Source organism: Typopeltis vanoorti, chromosome 3 (genome assembly GCF_054136105.1).
Source record: "Typopeltis vanoorti isolate ZY-2024b chromosome 3, IOZ_Tvanoo_1.0, whole genome shotgun sequence".
NCBI lineage: Eukaryota > Metazoa > Arthropoda > Arachnida > Uropygi > Thelyphonidae > Typopeltis > Typopeltis vanoorti.
In genome coordinates, this window is record NC_143551.1 from 3,273,841 (window position 1) to 3,291,371 (window position 17,531).

General features: G+C 35.8%; 1 protein-coding gene across 1 annotated transcript in view; it reads left to right on the forward strand.

The window, feature by feature from the left end:
* The window catches only part of LOC150107867 (uncharacterized), a 393,004-nt gene that overhangs the window by 185,014 nt on the left and 190,459 nt on the right, over positions 1-17,531 (forward strand). Inside the window, exons 7-8 of the mRNA XM_090415366.1 lie at positions 7,538-7,619; positions 11,014-11,094. Of these exons, the coding sequence (XP_090271492.1) occupies positions 7,538-7,619; positions 11,014-11,094 (163 nt within the window). The remainder of the gene's footprint in view (positions 1-7,537; positions 7,620-11,013; positions 11,095-17,531) is intronic.

Genomic DNA, 17,531 nt, shown 5'->3' on the forward strand with positions numbered 1-17,531 from the left:
ATGTCAAGCACTCTCAAACCTGTAGTATATTCCATTGCATGCTGTCTCAGGTAGTTATACCTTAATAACTGCATAAAATCCAATTCCTTCCTCCCATGTGTCCTCTCCTCCTTCCAATTGATATTACCATAGTTGAAATCCTCCACAATATCTCTGTATCTGTAGCAGTAACTAATGTGAGAATTGAAGTTAATAAATCGGATGTATTTAGTATATTGCAGAATTGAAATGCAAACACTGCTGTAGGTTTAGATGGAATATCAGCTCGGGTGTTGCGTGAATGTGCAAAGGAATTGTCAACGTCTCTTACTTGATTATTTAACTTAGGTTTGAACTCTGGTATGGTCCCTAGGGAGTGGAAGGAAGGCAAAGTGGTTCCATTGCATAAAGGTAGCTCTAAGTTATGCAGTTATTAAAGTATAACTTAGAGCCACCTTTATGACTGCAGTAATTAATTACAGACTAATCACCATCTTGGGAGTAGTGGTAAAAGTATTGGAAAAGTTGGTTAAGGACAGAATTCAAGAATGGGTGGATCACAATATGATACTATATAGAGGCCAACATGGTTTTGTTAAAAGTCGATCCTGCCTTAGCAGTTTATTAACTTTTTATAATAGAATGACATCTGAGTTGGACAAGGGAAATGGCTACATAGTGATACTTCTGGATTTTTGCTAAGGCTTTTGACAGGATACTCCATGGAATACTGTTGTGCTAAAGCAGATGGGGATGGATACTAAACTGGTGATATGGATAAGAGAATGGCTCATGGAGAGATACCAGAAAGTGGGGTAGGGAGGAGTAGAGTCCAGAATGAGGCAGTGATCAGTGGCATGCCTCAGGGTTCTGTGCTTGGGCTGTTATTGTTTAATTTGTACATAAATGATATAGGAAATAGCTTTAAGGGAGATATTCAGTTGTTTGCTAATGATGCATAGTTTCGTAGTGCAATAAAAAATCAAGCTGATGTTGAGAGTTTGCAGGATGATTTAAATAAGCTGACAAAAGGGAATGGATGTCAGTTCAATGTGGAAAAGTGTAAAGTTATGCATTTTGGGATTAAAAGATTTCCAGCTGTGTACCACATTGATGGAACTGTATTCCAAGAGATTGATGAGGCTAAGGACATGGGGGTGTTAGTGGATAGAGAGATGAAGTTCAGAGGGCACATTGCTAAGGTGTCCAAGATTGCACATAGAATTATTTGTTTATTGAAGAACACACTAACTTCCATAGATAAAGAGGTTATTATTCCCCTTTATAAGGCATTGATATTTCCACATTTGGATTACTGTGCTCAAGTCTTGGTCACCTAGATTCCTTGGAGATGAGAGGTTGCAAAGAGGGTTCAGAGAAGAGTGACTGAGTTGGTGAGTGATGTAAAAAATGCTCTCTACATTGATAGATTGAGAACTTGTGGACTGCATGCAGAGGTTGGTTGATAGGCAGAGAAGAGGGGATATGTTAGAAACATTTAAATTACTAAAATTTTTTATAAGATTGATGCAGGGGAAATATTTCAGCTGTGTTGATAGTGATGGAAGAATAAGAGGTCATCCCTGAAAATTAAGGAAAAGTGTGGTTAATAAGGGTGTGAGAACTAGATTTTTTGCTTAGAGTGTGGTGAATGAGTGGAATGCATTGCCTGACTCAGTTGTGAGTTCTTTGTCTGTAAATGAATTCAAGAAGAGGTATGGTTGATATTGTTTTAATAGTTTGGGTCTCCTCCAATGAATCTACTGACTCCATGGAGAAACTCGTAATGATAGTAATAGTAATAATAATGTGATGTTATTTTCAGGTCTTTACTTTATTCAGATGATGTTATACTCCTAAATAAATCCAGCACTAGTCTGCAGTATTCTCTGACTAAATTGAATAACTCCTGTGATAAATTTTTTTTATGATTGTTTTACTTGCATTCTGAATTGAGAACCTATAAAACAAGTAAAACATTTCAGTTATTTAAGCACAATTTTTTAGTGAAGATGACAAGTTAAATATGAAAAATGGCAGCAGGATTAGCAAAGATGTTATGGTAAAAAGTCAACTTTTTGAATAAATTTAAATGCAAAAGGAGAGAAATTAATCAAAACATTAAATCAGCTATATATAAAACAGCATTCAACCCAATTTTAACTTATGGATCTGATCACTGGGTTGGAGATAGAATACTTGACCAAAGACTGAAGTTCACAGATATGAAAGTTTTCTAAGAAAAATTATGGGAGTGAATAGATGACATCAATGGTAATATCATATTAAATATGAGGATATTAGGAAAGAACTTAACGTTAGCATTTGGGAATATGTTAGTGGAGCTGATCTCATTTGGTGTTGTTTACTTAAACAGAATGGGTAAGGTTAGAAAAACAAGTGTTTTTCTCCAGAATGCAGGAAAAAGATCCAGAGGAAGACCAATGTTTTGAGGGATTGATACAGTGATCCTTACAAGACAAAAATATAAGATCTGAAGATCTTGACAGATAGTAGATTGATTTGGATGAAAATTGTGGTTAGGAGGTTGATGATCTTTTTCATATAGTGCTGTCCTAATATCCTATACATCCCCTGAGTGTACATAGCAGAATTCGATGGTGATGATAGGCAAATTATCATTCATTCTCTGGTCCAGCCTCCAGTACTTATTCAATGCTTTTTAGTCTTTACTGTATTTCTTTGAGTTTTCTATTGTTGAAGGTTATTGTGTCCCAGTTAGTTATGCCCTTGCACACATTCTTTGTTGATATCATCTTCCAAAGCAAAAATCTTTGAGGCTATAAGTCATGAATTTTGTTTTTCTAAAATTCATTTCAGTTTCACCAGTTAGATTTCGATATTTAGGTCATTTGATATCTCTACCATTCCATTGGGCTCTTCAGAGAAGATGGTGGTGGCAGAATGAAGTTGATTGTGTTGGAATAAGCTTGTTATAGAAATTACTTTTTATTTATAAGATTTCTTGTCTGTTGTTTTTGAGTTCTCTCTTTCATTTTAATTCATTCATCCATATGAAGATATTTTCAGGTGCAAACTTTGTTTATTTACACTTGGATAAAGGATTAAACTAAATTTATTATAGTCTAGCCAAGTGCAAAATAAACTTCCATTATCTTTCTCTAAACCCAGAGTAATTTAATAATAAGGTGGTACATCGGTTGGCAACTCGTATAAGTAAATATGACCTCTCCATTGCTTCTGCCTTAGTATCACCACTCTGGGTCTGCCTCCCACTGATGAGACCTCAATAAAGGTCAAAACCGGTCTGGATAGTCCTTCTCTTAATCCATAGCGGTATACATGTCCGCAAGGAAATGTGCTTTGCATTATGGCAGATACTGAGACAAGGAGTGATGAGAGCTTGGTCCACCTTTGCTGCGAGTTGCCAAGGGATGTACCACCTTACCTCAGTCCTGAAGATATTTTCAGGCGCAAACTTTGTTTGCTTACACTTGGATAAAGGATTAAACTAAATTTATTATCATCCATCCATCTTTTGCTGTTTTTCAGGTAATAATATTTTGATAAGCATCCTTTATTAATGCAGTATTCTTTGCACATTCTTTCTAATTTTTCTTTGTTCATGAATTTGCTGAGATCAGCTTATTTTATTTTATTTTGTTGTGAGTTATTCCTACTTTTCCTACTTTGGAACAGTTTTTTTTTTTTTTTTCCTTAATAGTTCTTCAGATTTTGATGAGAAATTTATAGTTTTATCTTAAATATTTATTAATGATTGGTTCATTTGAGACTTTAATTACTGTTCCCAGTTGGCTGCAGAGGATATAGCTGTTTCTACAGATATATCCTGAATTATTGTGTAGGGAAGATTCTTTCAAAGCATACAAGTAAAAAGTGTGAAAGAAGAGGACAAGAATTCAGTTTGATATGTTTGGAGCTGGAAAGTGAATGGATTTGACCTGCAGTTGTGCTATGTGTTTATGGGTTTGAAGGATAGTGTAGGAATAGTATTGGCCAGTTTAGCCATACACCATCCATGGAAATTTCTGTAGAAGAGGTGCAAAGAGATACTTTTAACCCTGCAGAGGTTGCGGTTGAAAAAATTGCAGCTTAGTTCGCTTTTATCTGACAGATACGTTCATTACTAGCAGTATGTGCTGAAATGTGATAAATTAAAAAAAAAAAAAAAAAACCACTGCAAATATAATACATGATGGTTTATTTATTTTCAGTTACAATCTAGAAATTATTGAACAAAGTAACAATGAGAAAAAAAAAAACTGAACCAATACTATACTGACATCGGAGTTCATGTTATATCTCTTGGATACAATTTACTATCAAATATCACTTTCGCATTCGACTTATCATTCTCATCATCAGACTCGAGTAACATTCGCTGAATCTCTTCAACACCTGATGGATTAACCAATCGATATATGTTTCCAGTCATTTTCAACAGCAAATTTTAAAAAATAAATAAACCAATACTACTGAAAAAAGAGAGCCAAAAGGCTTCACTTCGGCAATGCAAACTTATTCAGATCAAGTGGATATTGAATCCAACATTATTTCAAAGGCGAATAGAGAAACTACAAGGGTTTCATGCCGAATATAGAAACTATAAAAGTTTCTACGGATCAAAGCATAAGCAAACCTTTCATGACAGAGGCAACTCATAGTAAAGGTGGAGTAAGCTCAGATCACTATCCTTAGTATTTCCCATAATGTAAAACCCATCTCCTAGTAGACATGTATGATGTTATACATTATGGGGGGTTCACTACCCAGACCAGTTTTCAACCTTTGTTGAATGTTCAAGTACAGGTTAAACTCCAAAAACTCAGCTTTGTCCCTCTCAATAATAGGCTCGCCCTGCCACTGAGAAGAACTCTCAGAACCGGTTGGCTTTACACCGTGGCAGGCTTACCCCACCACAGAGCAGAGCTGCTCATTTGCTCACATGTCATCTGAGGGCATAACAGCAACAGCCATGTCTCAGTTAACTTCACGGGCTACAGCATTGCCATTTATTACTCCCCTCCTACACACACACACACACACCTAGGACCTGGGTGACAGCAACAGCCGAAGCTCAGTTAAAACTTCATGGACTATAGCATTACCATTCATTAAGCTTCCAACTGGTTTCGACCTTTGTTGAGGTCTCGTCAGTGGGAGCCAGACCCAGATGTAAATACTCAGGTTGAAGTGATGCAGAACTTATACTTTACCATACGAGTTGCCAAAAAAGGTGTCACATCACAAAAGGCACCAAGAATTACTGAAAAAAAGAGAGCCAAAAGGCTTGGTGATGCAAAATTTTCAAATTAAGTGGATATTGAATCCAACATTATTTCACCAATACTATATTATATACATACTATATATATATATATATAAACCAATACTATACTGACATCAGAGTTCACGATGTCAGTATAGTATTTACTATCAAATATCACAAACTTTTACATAACACATTAAACTAAACTGATGCCATAAACAGTGCAAAATATCACTTGTAAGAATATTTATATTAAAACAATTTGTTTTTATCTGTCAGATCAGCCGTGACCTCTGCAGGGTTAAGCAAATCATCTTCCTCTTGACAGTATCAAGTGTTTTTAGGGAGATTTTTGGTGCACCACCCCATGTGTGAGAACAGTATTTGAAGGTAGGATGGATTTGAGATTTATACAGTGGTAGGAGTCGTATAAAGTATGTTTGCTATATAAATATTATTTGTTATAAGATAATATTTATATTTTAAACCTGTAAGTTTAAAAAGAAAGCTATTTATTATTTGCATTATTGTAGTGTTTGTTCATGTCTCCCTTAAGGGAGACATGGGCAACAACTAAAAAAACAGTAACACAAATTACATGTGGCCCAAAGAGCCTTCAAGAGAAGAATGCCTCATGTTACATGCAGTGTTTGCCCATGTCTCCCAAAGGGAGACATTGGCAATGACCAAAAAACAGTAACACAGGTTTCATGTGGCTCAAAGAGCCATGGAGAGAAGAATGCTTCATGTAACAAAAAGGGATAGAATTAAAAATTAAAGAATTAAGAAATGTGACTAGAGTAGAGGATATTATATAGTATTGTAAGACATATAAATGAGATGGGCAGGTCATATTAGCAGATTGGTAGATGAAAGCTGAATAAAATGAAGCACTGAGTTAAAGCTGAGATATCCAGCAATGGATGGAAAGAACCAGAAGAAGAAGAAGAAGAAAAAAGAGGAGTGTTTGTGTAATTATGTCTAAACGCAAGCTTGTTTCAGCGCGCCTATGACCCGCGACCAGTCGTCGAAATGGAAGCATCCTTGGAACAGCGTTATGCGATTAAATTTTGTGTGCGTTTGCAAAATTCGGCATTGGACACTTTTAACACGATACGCTAAGCTTTCCACGATGAAGCAATGTCGAGGGCAAGTGTATTTCGCTGGCACAAAACTTTTAAGGAAGGAAGGCAAAATGTGGAAGATCTTGAATGTGAGGGAAGACCTTCAACATCCATCACAGAGACAATGATCAACACAGCAGTGATTATCATCAAGGAGAATCGCAGTACGTCAGCTGCATGTTGTCCTGAATATTTTTGTGAGAAGTGTTCACTTGGTCATGGCTGAACATTTGGGACTGAAACGTGTTTGCACCGGATGGATTTCCAAACTCTTGACACTGGAGCAAATGCAGCATCGAGTGGATGTGTGACAGAATGGAAAGAAAGACTGGAACAAGAAGGCGACAACTTCTTAAAACGCATCATTACAGCAGATGAAGCTTGGTTGTATCACTATGACCCTACAATGAAACAACAAAGCAGTGAATGGAAGCATCTATCTTCACCTACCCCCAAGAAAGCAAAAACTGTAAAATCGGCTGGTAAAGTTATGACCATAATATTTTTTGACAACGAAGGCATTGTTTACCAACACGCTGTAGAACCCGGGAATACTGTAAACGGCTCATACTATGTGGATGTTTTACGGACAATGGTACAGCACGTCAAAGGAAGCGTCCATTGCTGAAGAATGGCTGATGGCTGCTTATTGCACCACGATAATGCAAGGCCACATATTGCTGGTGGTGTAGTGAACATTTTGCAAAAAAACAACATAGATATCCTACCACACCCTCCATACAGTCCTGATCTTGCACCGTGCGATTTCTGGCTGTTTCCTCAGCTCAAGAAACCACTAAGAGGCTGCCATTTCGAAAGCAACAAAGCATGTGTAAAAGCTGCAGAGGCGGTTTTGAAAGAACTCTCAAAAAACGGACTTTCACGTGTGTTTAAGAAGTGGATGCAAAGTTGGGACAAATGCATCGCGTCTCACGGTAGTTACTTCGAAAAAGACCATGTAAATGATGACGATTAAAGGTAATCTGTTTTCTGTATAAATATAGTCTTATAACTTATTGAACAGCCTCCGTGTGTGTGTATATATATATATATATATATATATATATAACATGTTTTCTAAGGATAGATTTAATATAATTAACCAATGTCATATTTTGGATTGCATGTGTGTAATGTTTCCTTTTTTTTTATTTATTTGCAGGTGTTCTAAAGTCTTATCTAAGAGAACTTCCTGAACCATTGATGACATATGCCTTATATGATGATTGGTTGAATGCATCAAAGTTAGTATTTTGAATCTTATAAATATAATTACAGCTTCTACTACATTTTAAGAGTAACTTAATTTAAACCTTTGGTCTCACTGTTTTCATGGCTGAAATCTTTCTCTTAAATAACATTTTAGAGAAAGTAATTTATTACTTCTGAACAGTCTACACAAAATTTTGTGTAGAATAAAATTTATTCTCCATAAAAAGATAGAATAAATGGATTCATCACATCTCTAATTGTTATTTTCTGTATAGAATCATAGAGCAATACACCCATCCCTTTCTTTTGAGACCTAGTTTGGCTGCAGTACAATGATAATGTAGTTATGATTTTATAGTTGGATTACTGACAAATAAGAATGAAGATGCAACATGATGAAATATGAGTTGGGCGGTTGCCCAGATAAACCATGCTACCTGCTATTTTTCAGAAAACCTGGCCAAACAGCGAAAAGTCAGCATTAGAACATACTCAAACTCAGCATCAGCACAATTAAAGACAGACGCTATGTAAGAAGTATCAATGGAAAAAAAAAAAAAAATATATATATATATATATGTGTGTATATATATATATTAGGGTTACCAAGTAATTTTATAAACTTGGTTATTTTACTCCTAATCCCAAGTAAGCAAACAGTTAAGTTTGTGCCTGAAAGTAGTTCAAGTGTAAACGTGGTGCAACACCAGGTCAACACATTGTAAAGGTGGATAAAGCTCTGATCACTATTCTTAGTATTTTCCATAATGTAATGCACATCTCACTAAGAGATGTATACTGCAATACATTATGGGTGCGGTCATTACGCAGACCAGTTTCAACCTTCTTTGAGGTTTCCTCAGTGAGTAGCTAGACCCTAAATACCAAGTTTTAGTAATACAGAGCCTTATCAACTTTACCTATACAAGTTGCTACAAGGTGATTTTATTTTTAAGAATCTCTGGAGGAGATACAGATGTAAATAAGTTTTTTTTACCTGGGGAATAAAGTATATTAGGGTTACCAAGTAATTTTATAAACTTGGTTATTTTACTTCCTAATCCCAAGTAAGCAAACAGTTAAGTTTGCTTACTTGGGATTAGGAGTAAAATAACCAAGTTTATAAAATTACTTGGTAATTTTATAAACTACTCACTGAGGAGACCTCAAAAAAGGTTGAAACCGGTCTGGGTAGTGACCACACCCATAATGTATTGCAGTATACATCTCTTAGTGAGATGTACTTTACATTGGGAAAATACTAAGAATAGTGATCAGAGCTTTACAATGAGTTGTTCTGGTGTTGCACCACCTTTAGACTTGAACTACGTTCAGGCGCAAACTTAACTGTTTGCTTACTTGGGATTAGGAGTAAAATAACCAAGTTTATAAAATTACTTGGTAACCCTAATATACATTATTCCCAAGGTAAAAAACTTACTTACATCTATATATCCTCCAGAGATTCATAGAAATAAAAACACCTTGTAGCAACTTGTATAGGTAAATTTGATAAGGCTCTGTATTACTAAAACCTTGGTATTTAGTGTCTAGCTACTCACTGAGGAGACCTCAAAAAAGGTTGAAACTGGTCTTGGTAGGGACCCCATCCATAATGTATTATTATTATTATTCAGGCCTCCATGGAGTCAAAAGACTCATCATTGGAGGTCCTCCCTAAGAAACACAAAGTTTATCAAGACTCATCAAGGGGAGGTCCCCCCCCCTAAGAAACACAAAGTCTATCATAACACTACTTAAACTCATTGACCGTTCTTGCCCTTATCACTCTATCAGGCAATGCATTCCATGGTTCAACCACCCTCCATGCAAAGAAACCACTCCTCAGCCTCTTGCTCACAGTTTCCTTTCGTAACTTCCAGGGATGGCCTCTTGTCATCACTCCTTCCCGCTGTTCAACCAAGTGAAAGAACTCCTCAGTGTAACCACCTCTCAACAGTTTAAAAGTCTCAATCATATCACCTCTCCTTCTTCTATCCACCAAACTCTGCAGTCCACATTCCCTCAGCCAGTCCTCATAATATCATTGTACAGTCCTGAAACCATCTTTGTTATCTGCCTCTGTACCCTTTCCACAGTTAATTTATCCTCTTCAAATCCTCTTGTTTTTCCCATCTTAACAAATGTTAAGATGGGAAAAACAAGAGGCTATCCATAAAAGTTGTATAAAGATGTTGTGGCGAAGGAGGATGTAAAGAGTGGACTTTTTACATGCAGAGTTGTTAGTGAGTGGAATGCATTGCCAGAGTGCATTGTGGATGCAGGTAGTGTAAAAACTTCAAAGCTGATTATGATAGACATTATGCTGGTTGGTTTAGTGGGCCTCCCATAATGTTGACTCCATGGAGGTTACCAAAATACTAATAATAATATATCTTGTAATTGTTGCATATAACATTCTCACCTGGTTTTTTCATCCTTGTTTTGGGAATCCCAATTTTATTAATTCTTTCCCATTGATACTTCTTACACCAGTAGTGTCTATCTTGAATTCTTCTCTTTTACTGAATAGAAGTTTCAGTTTGCTTTTTACCCCTGGTTTGCTGATGAAAGCAGTGGGTCTTGTTTAACTGGCCTATTCTCCAACTTGGATGAAATTCTGTCACATTTTAACATCATTATCTTTTTGATTAAATCATTCTTCATCTTTTTTAGGTTACTGAACCTCTAATGTGCTTTGCTTCAAGTACCAATTTCTTCCAGTGTTTCTCTCTGGAGCTCTTCCAGTTCAGTCCAGGATTCACATCTGAAACTAGTTTATTTGGATGTCATCTTCTCACCATTGCATTGGTACTTCTCAAGATTACTTTCCATCAAGTCTCATATTGAAAGCTTGTTTAATTATTCTCTCCTCACTTATTCTTTCATCAGGCCCATGCCATCACAATCTGCAAACTGTGATTTCATCAGTTAGTGGTGGGGGATCTATAGAGTCCATACAGTTTTTGATTGTTTTCTGCTCCATTTATCTGTTGTGTTATCTCTTATATGTTGAAAAAATCAGTAACAATACAATTTAGTTGCTAAATCCTAAATTGCCAGCCCATTCTCATTTATTCATTTAGCATTCAGGAAGATACCTAATAATGGTGTGCACCACGAGATGGTAAGGATTAGACATTTAGGTCAGAAACTTCTTACCATTATCTGTCTTTAACTCTTAAATGACCAAATGAATATTTATGTATAAAAGAAAGTGAACTTGAGTTTTTCAGTTATTCTAACTGTTAGGAAAAGCATTCCTTTAAAATGTTTAAAATTTTCTGCATTAGTTTTAAATTGAAATATTATTTTGTTTGCCAAGTTTATTTTTATCAATTGTGTTTTTCATAAATTTGCATTACTCTCACAAAATTTCATGAATAATGCTGATCCTATTATGAACTTTAATTTATATATATATAGGGTGTCTGATTTTGATGCTCGTTTGCAAGCCATGTGGCAAGTAGTTCGCAAGCTTCCAGAGCCCAACACCAATAATCTTAGGTAAGTATTAGTATTGTTTTTGTGATATCTTTATTATATGATTAATTTTAAGTAATTTTGTGGATACCTCCTAGCCAACTCTAACAACAAAAGGGCAGTTTCTCTTCTTCTTATTATTAAATTATTGCACAGACACCTCCATGGAATTCTAAGACTCATTGTGTGAGACCCAATCTGTCAACAGAATATATATCATCCGAGGGTGGCCTGAAAAGTTCTCGGCCTAACAATGAAAAACCAAATTTATAATTTCAAAATTATTTTTATTTTTCAACATAATCTCCCTTAAGACTAATACATTTATTCCAGTGATGCTCCAGCGCCATTATCCCGTCCCTGTAGTGGTTCTCAGTAAGATCTGCAAAATACCCCTCTACAGCTGCAATCACCTCCTGATTCGAAGAAAAACGCTGATCAGAGAGGAAGAATTTTAGTTTTGGGAAGAAACAGAAGTCAGAGGAAACCAAATCTGGGGAATAGGGTGGATGTTCCAACAATTCATGAAAGATGATTTTTGTCTTTTGCAAATCTGGTCTTTTCTCATGAATTTTTTCATCTAGTCTGGTTAAAAGATCACAATAATATTCCCCGGTTATTTTTTTACCCTTTTCAAGATAATTAATAAACAAAACACCTCTAGCATCCCAAAATACCAAAGCCATGACCTTTCCTGCTGATGGAACCGACTTTGTCTTCTTTGGCGCTGAACGACCAGTTTCTGTCCACTGTTTTGACTACTGTTTGGATTCGTGTGTAATGGTGAATCCAAATCCCATTCATAGTAATAAATCAACACACAAAATCAGTTTTGTTCTTGTTAAAACACTCCAGGCACTATTGAGAGAATTTTCATGCGAGTGCAATTTTGATCTGCTGTGAGCAAGCACAGCACCCATCTTGCACAAAGCTTTTTCATTTGCAATTCTTCATGCAAAATATATCCTACATGTTCTTTTGAAATGCCTATAGTCTCAGGAGTTTCACACACTTTGACTCACTTGTCATCCGATACCATATCGTGAACTTGATCAATGATTTCTGGTGTTGTTACACTTTTTGGATGTCCTTCACATGGTTCATCTTCGAGGATATTATGGCCATGTTTGAACTCGGCAGCCCATTTCTCGATTGTCGAAAATGAAGGAGAAGAGTGCCCATAAACTTTTATGAACTTTGAATGAATTTCTTTTGATGTTAAACCTTCTTTTACAAAGAATTTTATAACCGCACGATACTCAATTTTATCCATTTCAAGGGATACAGATAACACTTTTGCTTCAGACAGCTGTATAAAACAAAGTACTTGATAGAATGACTTGCAATTTCACATGGATTCTTATGATAGATGTACCAACTTAGAAAGGAAAATTTTGCTAATAGTGTTGCCATCTATGGTGTCGAGGCCGATAACTTTTCAACCCACCCTCATACTTCTTGAAAGAATTAACAGATACAGTACTCACAGTTGACTCACGCAACCCATTCACCACTCTCTGAGCAAAAAATCTAGTTCTCACATCCTTGATAACCACACTCATATCCAACTTTCAGGGATGACCTCTTGTTCTGTCCTCTCTAGCGAAGTGCCAAAACATTTCCTCAGCATCAAGCCTTTAAGTAACTTGAATGTTTCTATCATACCTCCCCCCCCCCTTTTTTTTTTGTATCAACCAACTTTTGCAATCTGCAATCTCTTAATCTATCCTTATTGGAAATATTCCAGAGACCACTCACCTCTGGATCTTCTCCACCATTTCCTAATCCCCAAGATAAGGAAATGGTGGAGAAGTTGTGATCAGACCTGAGCACAGTAATCCTCATGTTGTATCAAGGCTTTATAAAGAAGAATGATAACTCCCTTATATCTGCTTGTTGGTGTGTTCTTCAATAACTGAGTGATCCTGTGAGCTACCATGGCTTCTTTAGCATGCCATCTACACTTCAGCTCTCTATCTACTACTATCCCAAAATCATTGGCTTCATCAATTTCTTGGAGTACAGTTCTCTCAATGTGATACACAGCTTGTAATTTTTTATCACAAAATGCATAACTTTACACTTTTTTGACATTAAATTGACATCCATTATGTTTTGCCCATAGTGTCATCTATTTAAATCATCCTTCAGGTTCTCTATATCACGTGATTAACTATTACTCTACCCAAATTTGCATCATCAATTATCAACTGAATATCTCTCTTCAAATTATTTCCTGTATCATTTATATACAAATTAAATCGCAGTGGTCAAAGCACAGAGTCCGTGGCACACCACTAGTTACCTGCCTTCTGCTGGATTCTGCTTCTCCTTATACTATACTATACTACACTACGTTCTGGTGTCTGTTCATCAGACACCCTTTTATCCATATCACCAGTTTTCTGTTCATCCCCATTTGTTGCACTTTGCATAACAGCGTTCCATGTGGTATCCTGTCAAACACCATTGCAAAATCCAGCAGTATTATCATGTAGCCATTCCCTATATTGAACTCAGTTGTCACTCTATTATAAAAAGTTAGTAGATTACTATGGCATAACAACCCTTCACAATGCTATGCTACCCCCTCATAGAGTATCATAATTCTTATCCACCCATTCCTGACTTCTCTTTTTGACCAACTTTCCAGTAATTTTACCACCACTCCTGGAATACTGATTGGGCTATAACTGTTACCACAGGCTTAGATCCTCCTTCATGCAAAGGAATTATTTTGCCCTCCTTCCACTCTCTTGGGACTTTGCCAGAACAGAGACTTATAAGCATAAAGTTTGCTATGTATTTATTTATTCATCATCATTTTAAGGGACAGTCTTGTCACTATGGAGAGTTCCTTCTTCCAGCTCTTTCTGTTTCTGGCTTTCATCTTTAGTAGCTTATAAAAGATGAAATTGATTTATGTTATGTTTTTCTTTTGAATCTAACACTATTTAGTTGTTGCTACATTTATCTTAGTCCATAATCAGATAAAACATCATCCATCCTAATTCTGTCCAATTTCAGCTGGAATTAGCTGGAAAAGAGATCAATGCAGCTTGGGAGATTTTCAAGAACTATCTAGTAGATGCAATGTCTAAATGTATTCCAAGGGTGGGAAGGTTAAATAAAGCAGGTGTGAAATGGATGAATAAACAGATTAAGCATGTGATACAGAGAAAAAGGGCATTATGGAGGCAGCATAAGAGAAGTGGAAATAACCAAAAACCAGGCAAGGTCTTTGGTTATTACAAAGACCAAGCAAGAAAGGTAACGTTGGTGAAGGTAGCTAAAGTGAAGTATGAACAGCAGTTAGTTAATGAAGCCAAAAAGAATCCTAAGGAGTTCTTTCGATATGTAGCAAGCAAAAGAAAGAATGACTACGGTAGGATGACATTGATTGGAGAAAATGGTATAAAGACAGCTGTTGCAGAAGGTGTGGTACTTAATGAGCAGTTCATAAAGGTTCTCAGTCTTGTGAATGTGACTTCATGGAGAGATTGAGGACAGTTGATGATGGAGAGGAGAGACTAAAACTGTAAGTGAGCAAGAGGTGTATGGGGAGTTGCACAAAGTAGATGTTAATAAGGCTGTGGGACTTGATAATATATCACCACATATTCTGAAGGAATGTGCCAGGGAGTTGACGCTGGGCTTGACATATTTTTTAATACTAATCTTGCACTGGGTCAAGTTCAGTGCCGGCTCGTACATAAGTACTGCGACACTGCAGCACCCCCAAGGAAAAATGAAAAAATTAAATTTTGTTTGTGTTTATAAATAATAAGAAGCAGTATAATAAAAAGCAGTAACAATGATGAACAAGATGACTGCAACCGGGAATATTGAATATATAAGAAAAATCTGGTCAAACCATTTTAAGACTATCTTCCACCAAGGAAACAAAACTACAATGCCAACAATAGAAGAAAATAATGATCACCCAAAAATTTTACAAGAAGAAGTTAGATATGCAATAAAACAGATGAAAAACAATAAAACACCAGGCATTGATACTATCCCTACTGAACTGTGGTCATATGGAGGCAGCATATCAATAGAATATTTAACAACCCTATTCAATAAAATACTACAAACAGGAGAGATCCCAGATGACTGGAGAACTGGAAAGATCATCCCAATATACAAGAAAGGAGACAAAAGAGACTGCAGAAATTACAGACCAATCAATTTACTCCCTCACACCTATAAAATATTCATAAGAATTATACAAAATAGATTAAAAAACACTTACGAAGAAATGATAGGCATAGAACAAGCGCTGGTTTCCAAGGAAACTATTCAACAATAGACCAAATTTTCACATTGCACCAACTAGCAGAACTCAGCTGGGAAGACCATAAAGAACTATATTGTTGTTTTGTAGACTTTAAACAAGCTTTCGATAACATCAACACAGAAATCCTTCTCAAAATTCTACTAGAAAAAGCAATAGACAAATATATAATACAGTGTCTGATAAAATATTACTCTAAGGCAAATGCAATAATTAAAAAGTACACACTCACAACAGAATCCATAGAGATCCAAAAAGGAGTAATGCAAGGATGCCCATTATCCCCATGCCTATTCAACATATATCTAGAAGAAGTTGTAAAGAAAGCAATAGACAATGAGCCTGTAATCAATGTCAACGGTTTAAACATAAATAATATCAAATATGCAGATGATCTCGTCCTTCTTGCAAGAACCCCAAATGAACTACAAAAGTTGATCAACAAGCTAAATGAAACCTGTAAAACATATGACATGACAATAAATATACAAAAGACAAAAGTGATGAAAATAGGAAGGAACAGAACTACCTTCTCAGCCACCCTAAATGGAGAACAATTAGAACAAGTAGACAGCTTCATATACCTTGGATCAAAACTAACAGAAACAATAGATGAACTCAAAACAATCAAACACAGAATAGCGATAGGATGGACCACCATGGGAAAATTACAGAAAATCTGGAAAACAAACAAGATATCTAAACAAGCCAAAATCAAATTATATGAAGCAATAATTATACCAACAGTCATCTATGGAGCAGAAGCGTGGACAGTTAAAAAAAGAGAGGAGAAAAAACTGCTGGCATTTGAAATGAAATGCTTAAGAAAAATAAATAGAACAAGTTGGATAGAAAAGAAAACAAACATCACAGTCAGACAAGAACTATTGTATAAAAAGACAATAATAGAAAAAATTAGAAACAACAACTGAGATGGTTTGGACACACTGTATGCATGGATGCAGACAGACTTCCTAATGTCCTAATCGATACTTTTCCAACTGAAAAAAGAAGACCTGGAAGACCAAGAATTACCTGGCTGAAATTAATAAAGAACATCTCGGGATGCAGAACGTATAAGGAACTTTTTTCGAATAGCAAGGAATAGAGAAGATTGGAAGATCTTGCTCAAGAGAAGACTCAACCCGTCTTAGACGGAAGAGAAGAAGAAGAAATAATAACAATGCTTACAACATTATATAAATGCAATACAGCATGTTAAAGGTTACAGCTTATGTTTTGACATTGATTGAATAATTAATAATTGGAATTGTTAGATTAACGCTTTAGATTACAAAACGAATGCACTGCGATCTAACGCAGTGTCAGAATTATCACGTTATGCCAATTGCAGCTAGCCTCGTCAATATTCATTTGCGCTTCTCATTGCATGTTACAAGTGATTCCGACACTGCTCATTTTGGCAATGTATCATATGCTTGCGTGCGTTATTTCTGTGAGATACGAAACTTTTATTATTGATGCATGTTCACGGTGAGGGTGAACTATTTTTTGTAAATCTTATTTTATTTTGTTAAAATAACATAATTATTTATTTATTATAGATCCATGGCTGAATTATGACAAGTGTCACTGTTGAAAATATGAAAAGAATTATATTTTTTCAGTTATCGTTACATGAAACAAATGCACTACAATCTAACGCGGTGTCAGAATTATCACGTTAGGCCAATTGCAGCTAGCCTCGCCAATATTCGTTTCTGCTTCCCATTGCATATTAGAAGTGATTTCGACACTGCTCGTTTGGCAGTGTACCGTATGCTTGCACGGGTTATTTCTGTGAGATACGAAACTTTTATTATTGGTGCTTGTTCGTGGTGAACTATTTTTTGTAAATCTTATTTTATTTTGTTAAAATAACATATAATTATTTATTTATTATAGATACAAGGCTGAATTATGACAAGTGTCACTGTTGAAAATAAGAAAAGAATTATATTTTTTCAATTAACGTTACACAAAACAAATGCACTGCAATCTAATGCAGTGTGAGAATTATCATACCAATTGCAGCTGGACTCGCCGATATTTGTTTACGCTTGTCATTGCACGCTACAAGTGATTCCTACACAGCTCGTTTGGGCAGTGCTTAGTATGCTTGCACGTGGTATTTCTGAGATACGAAACTTTTATTATTGGTGTT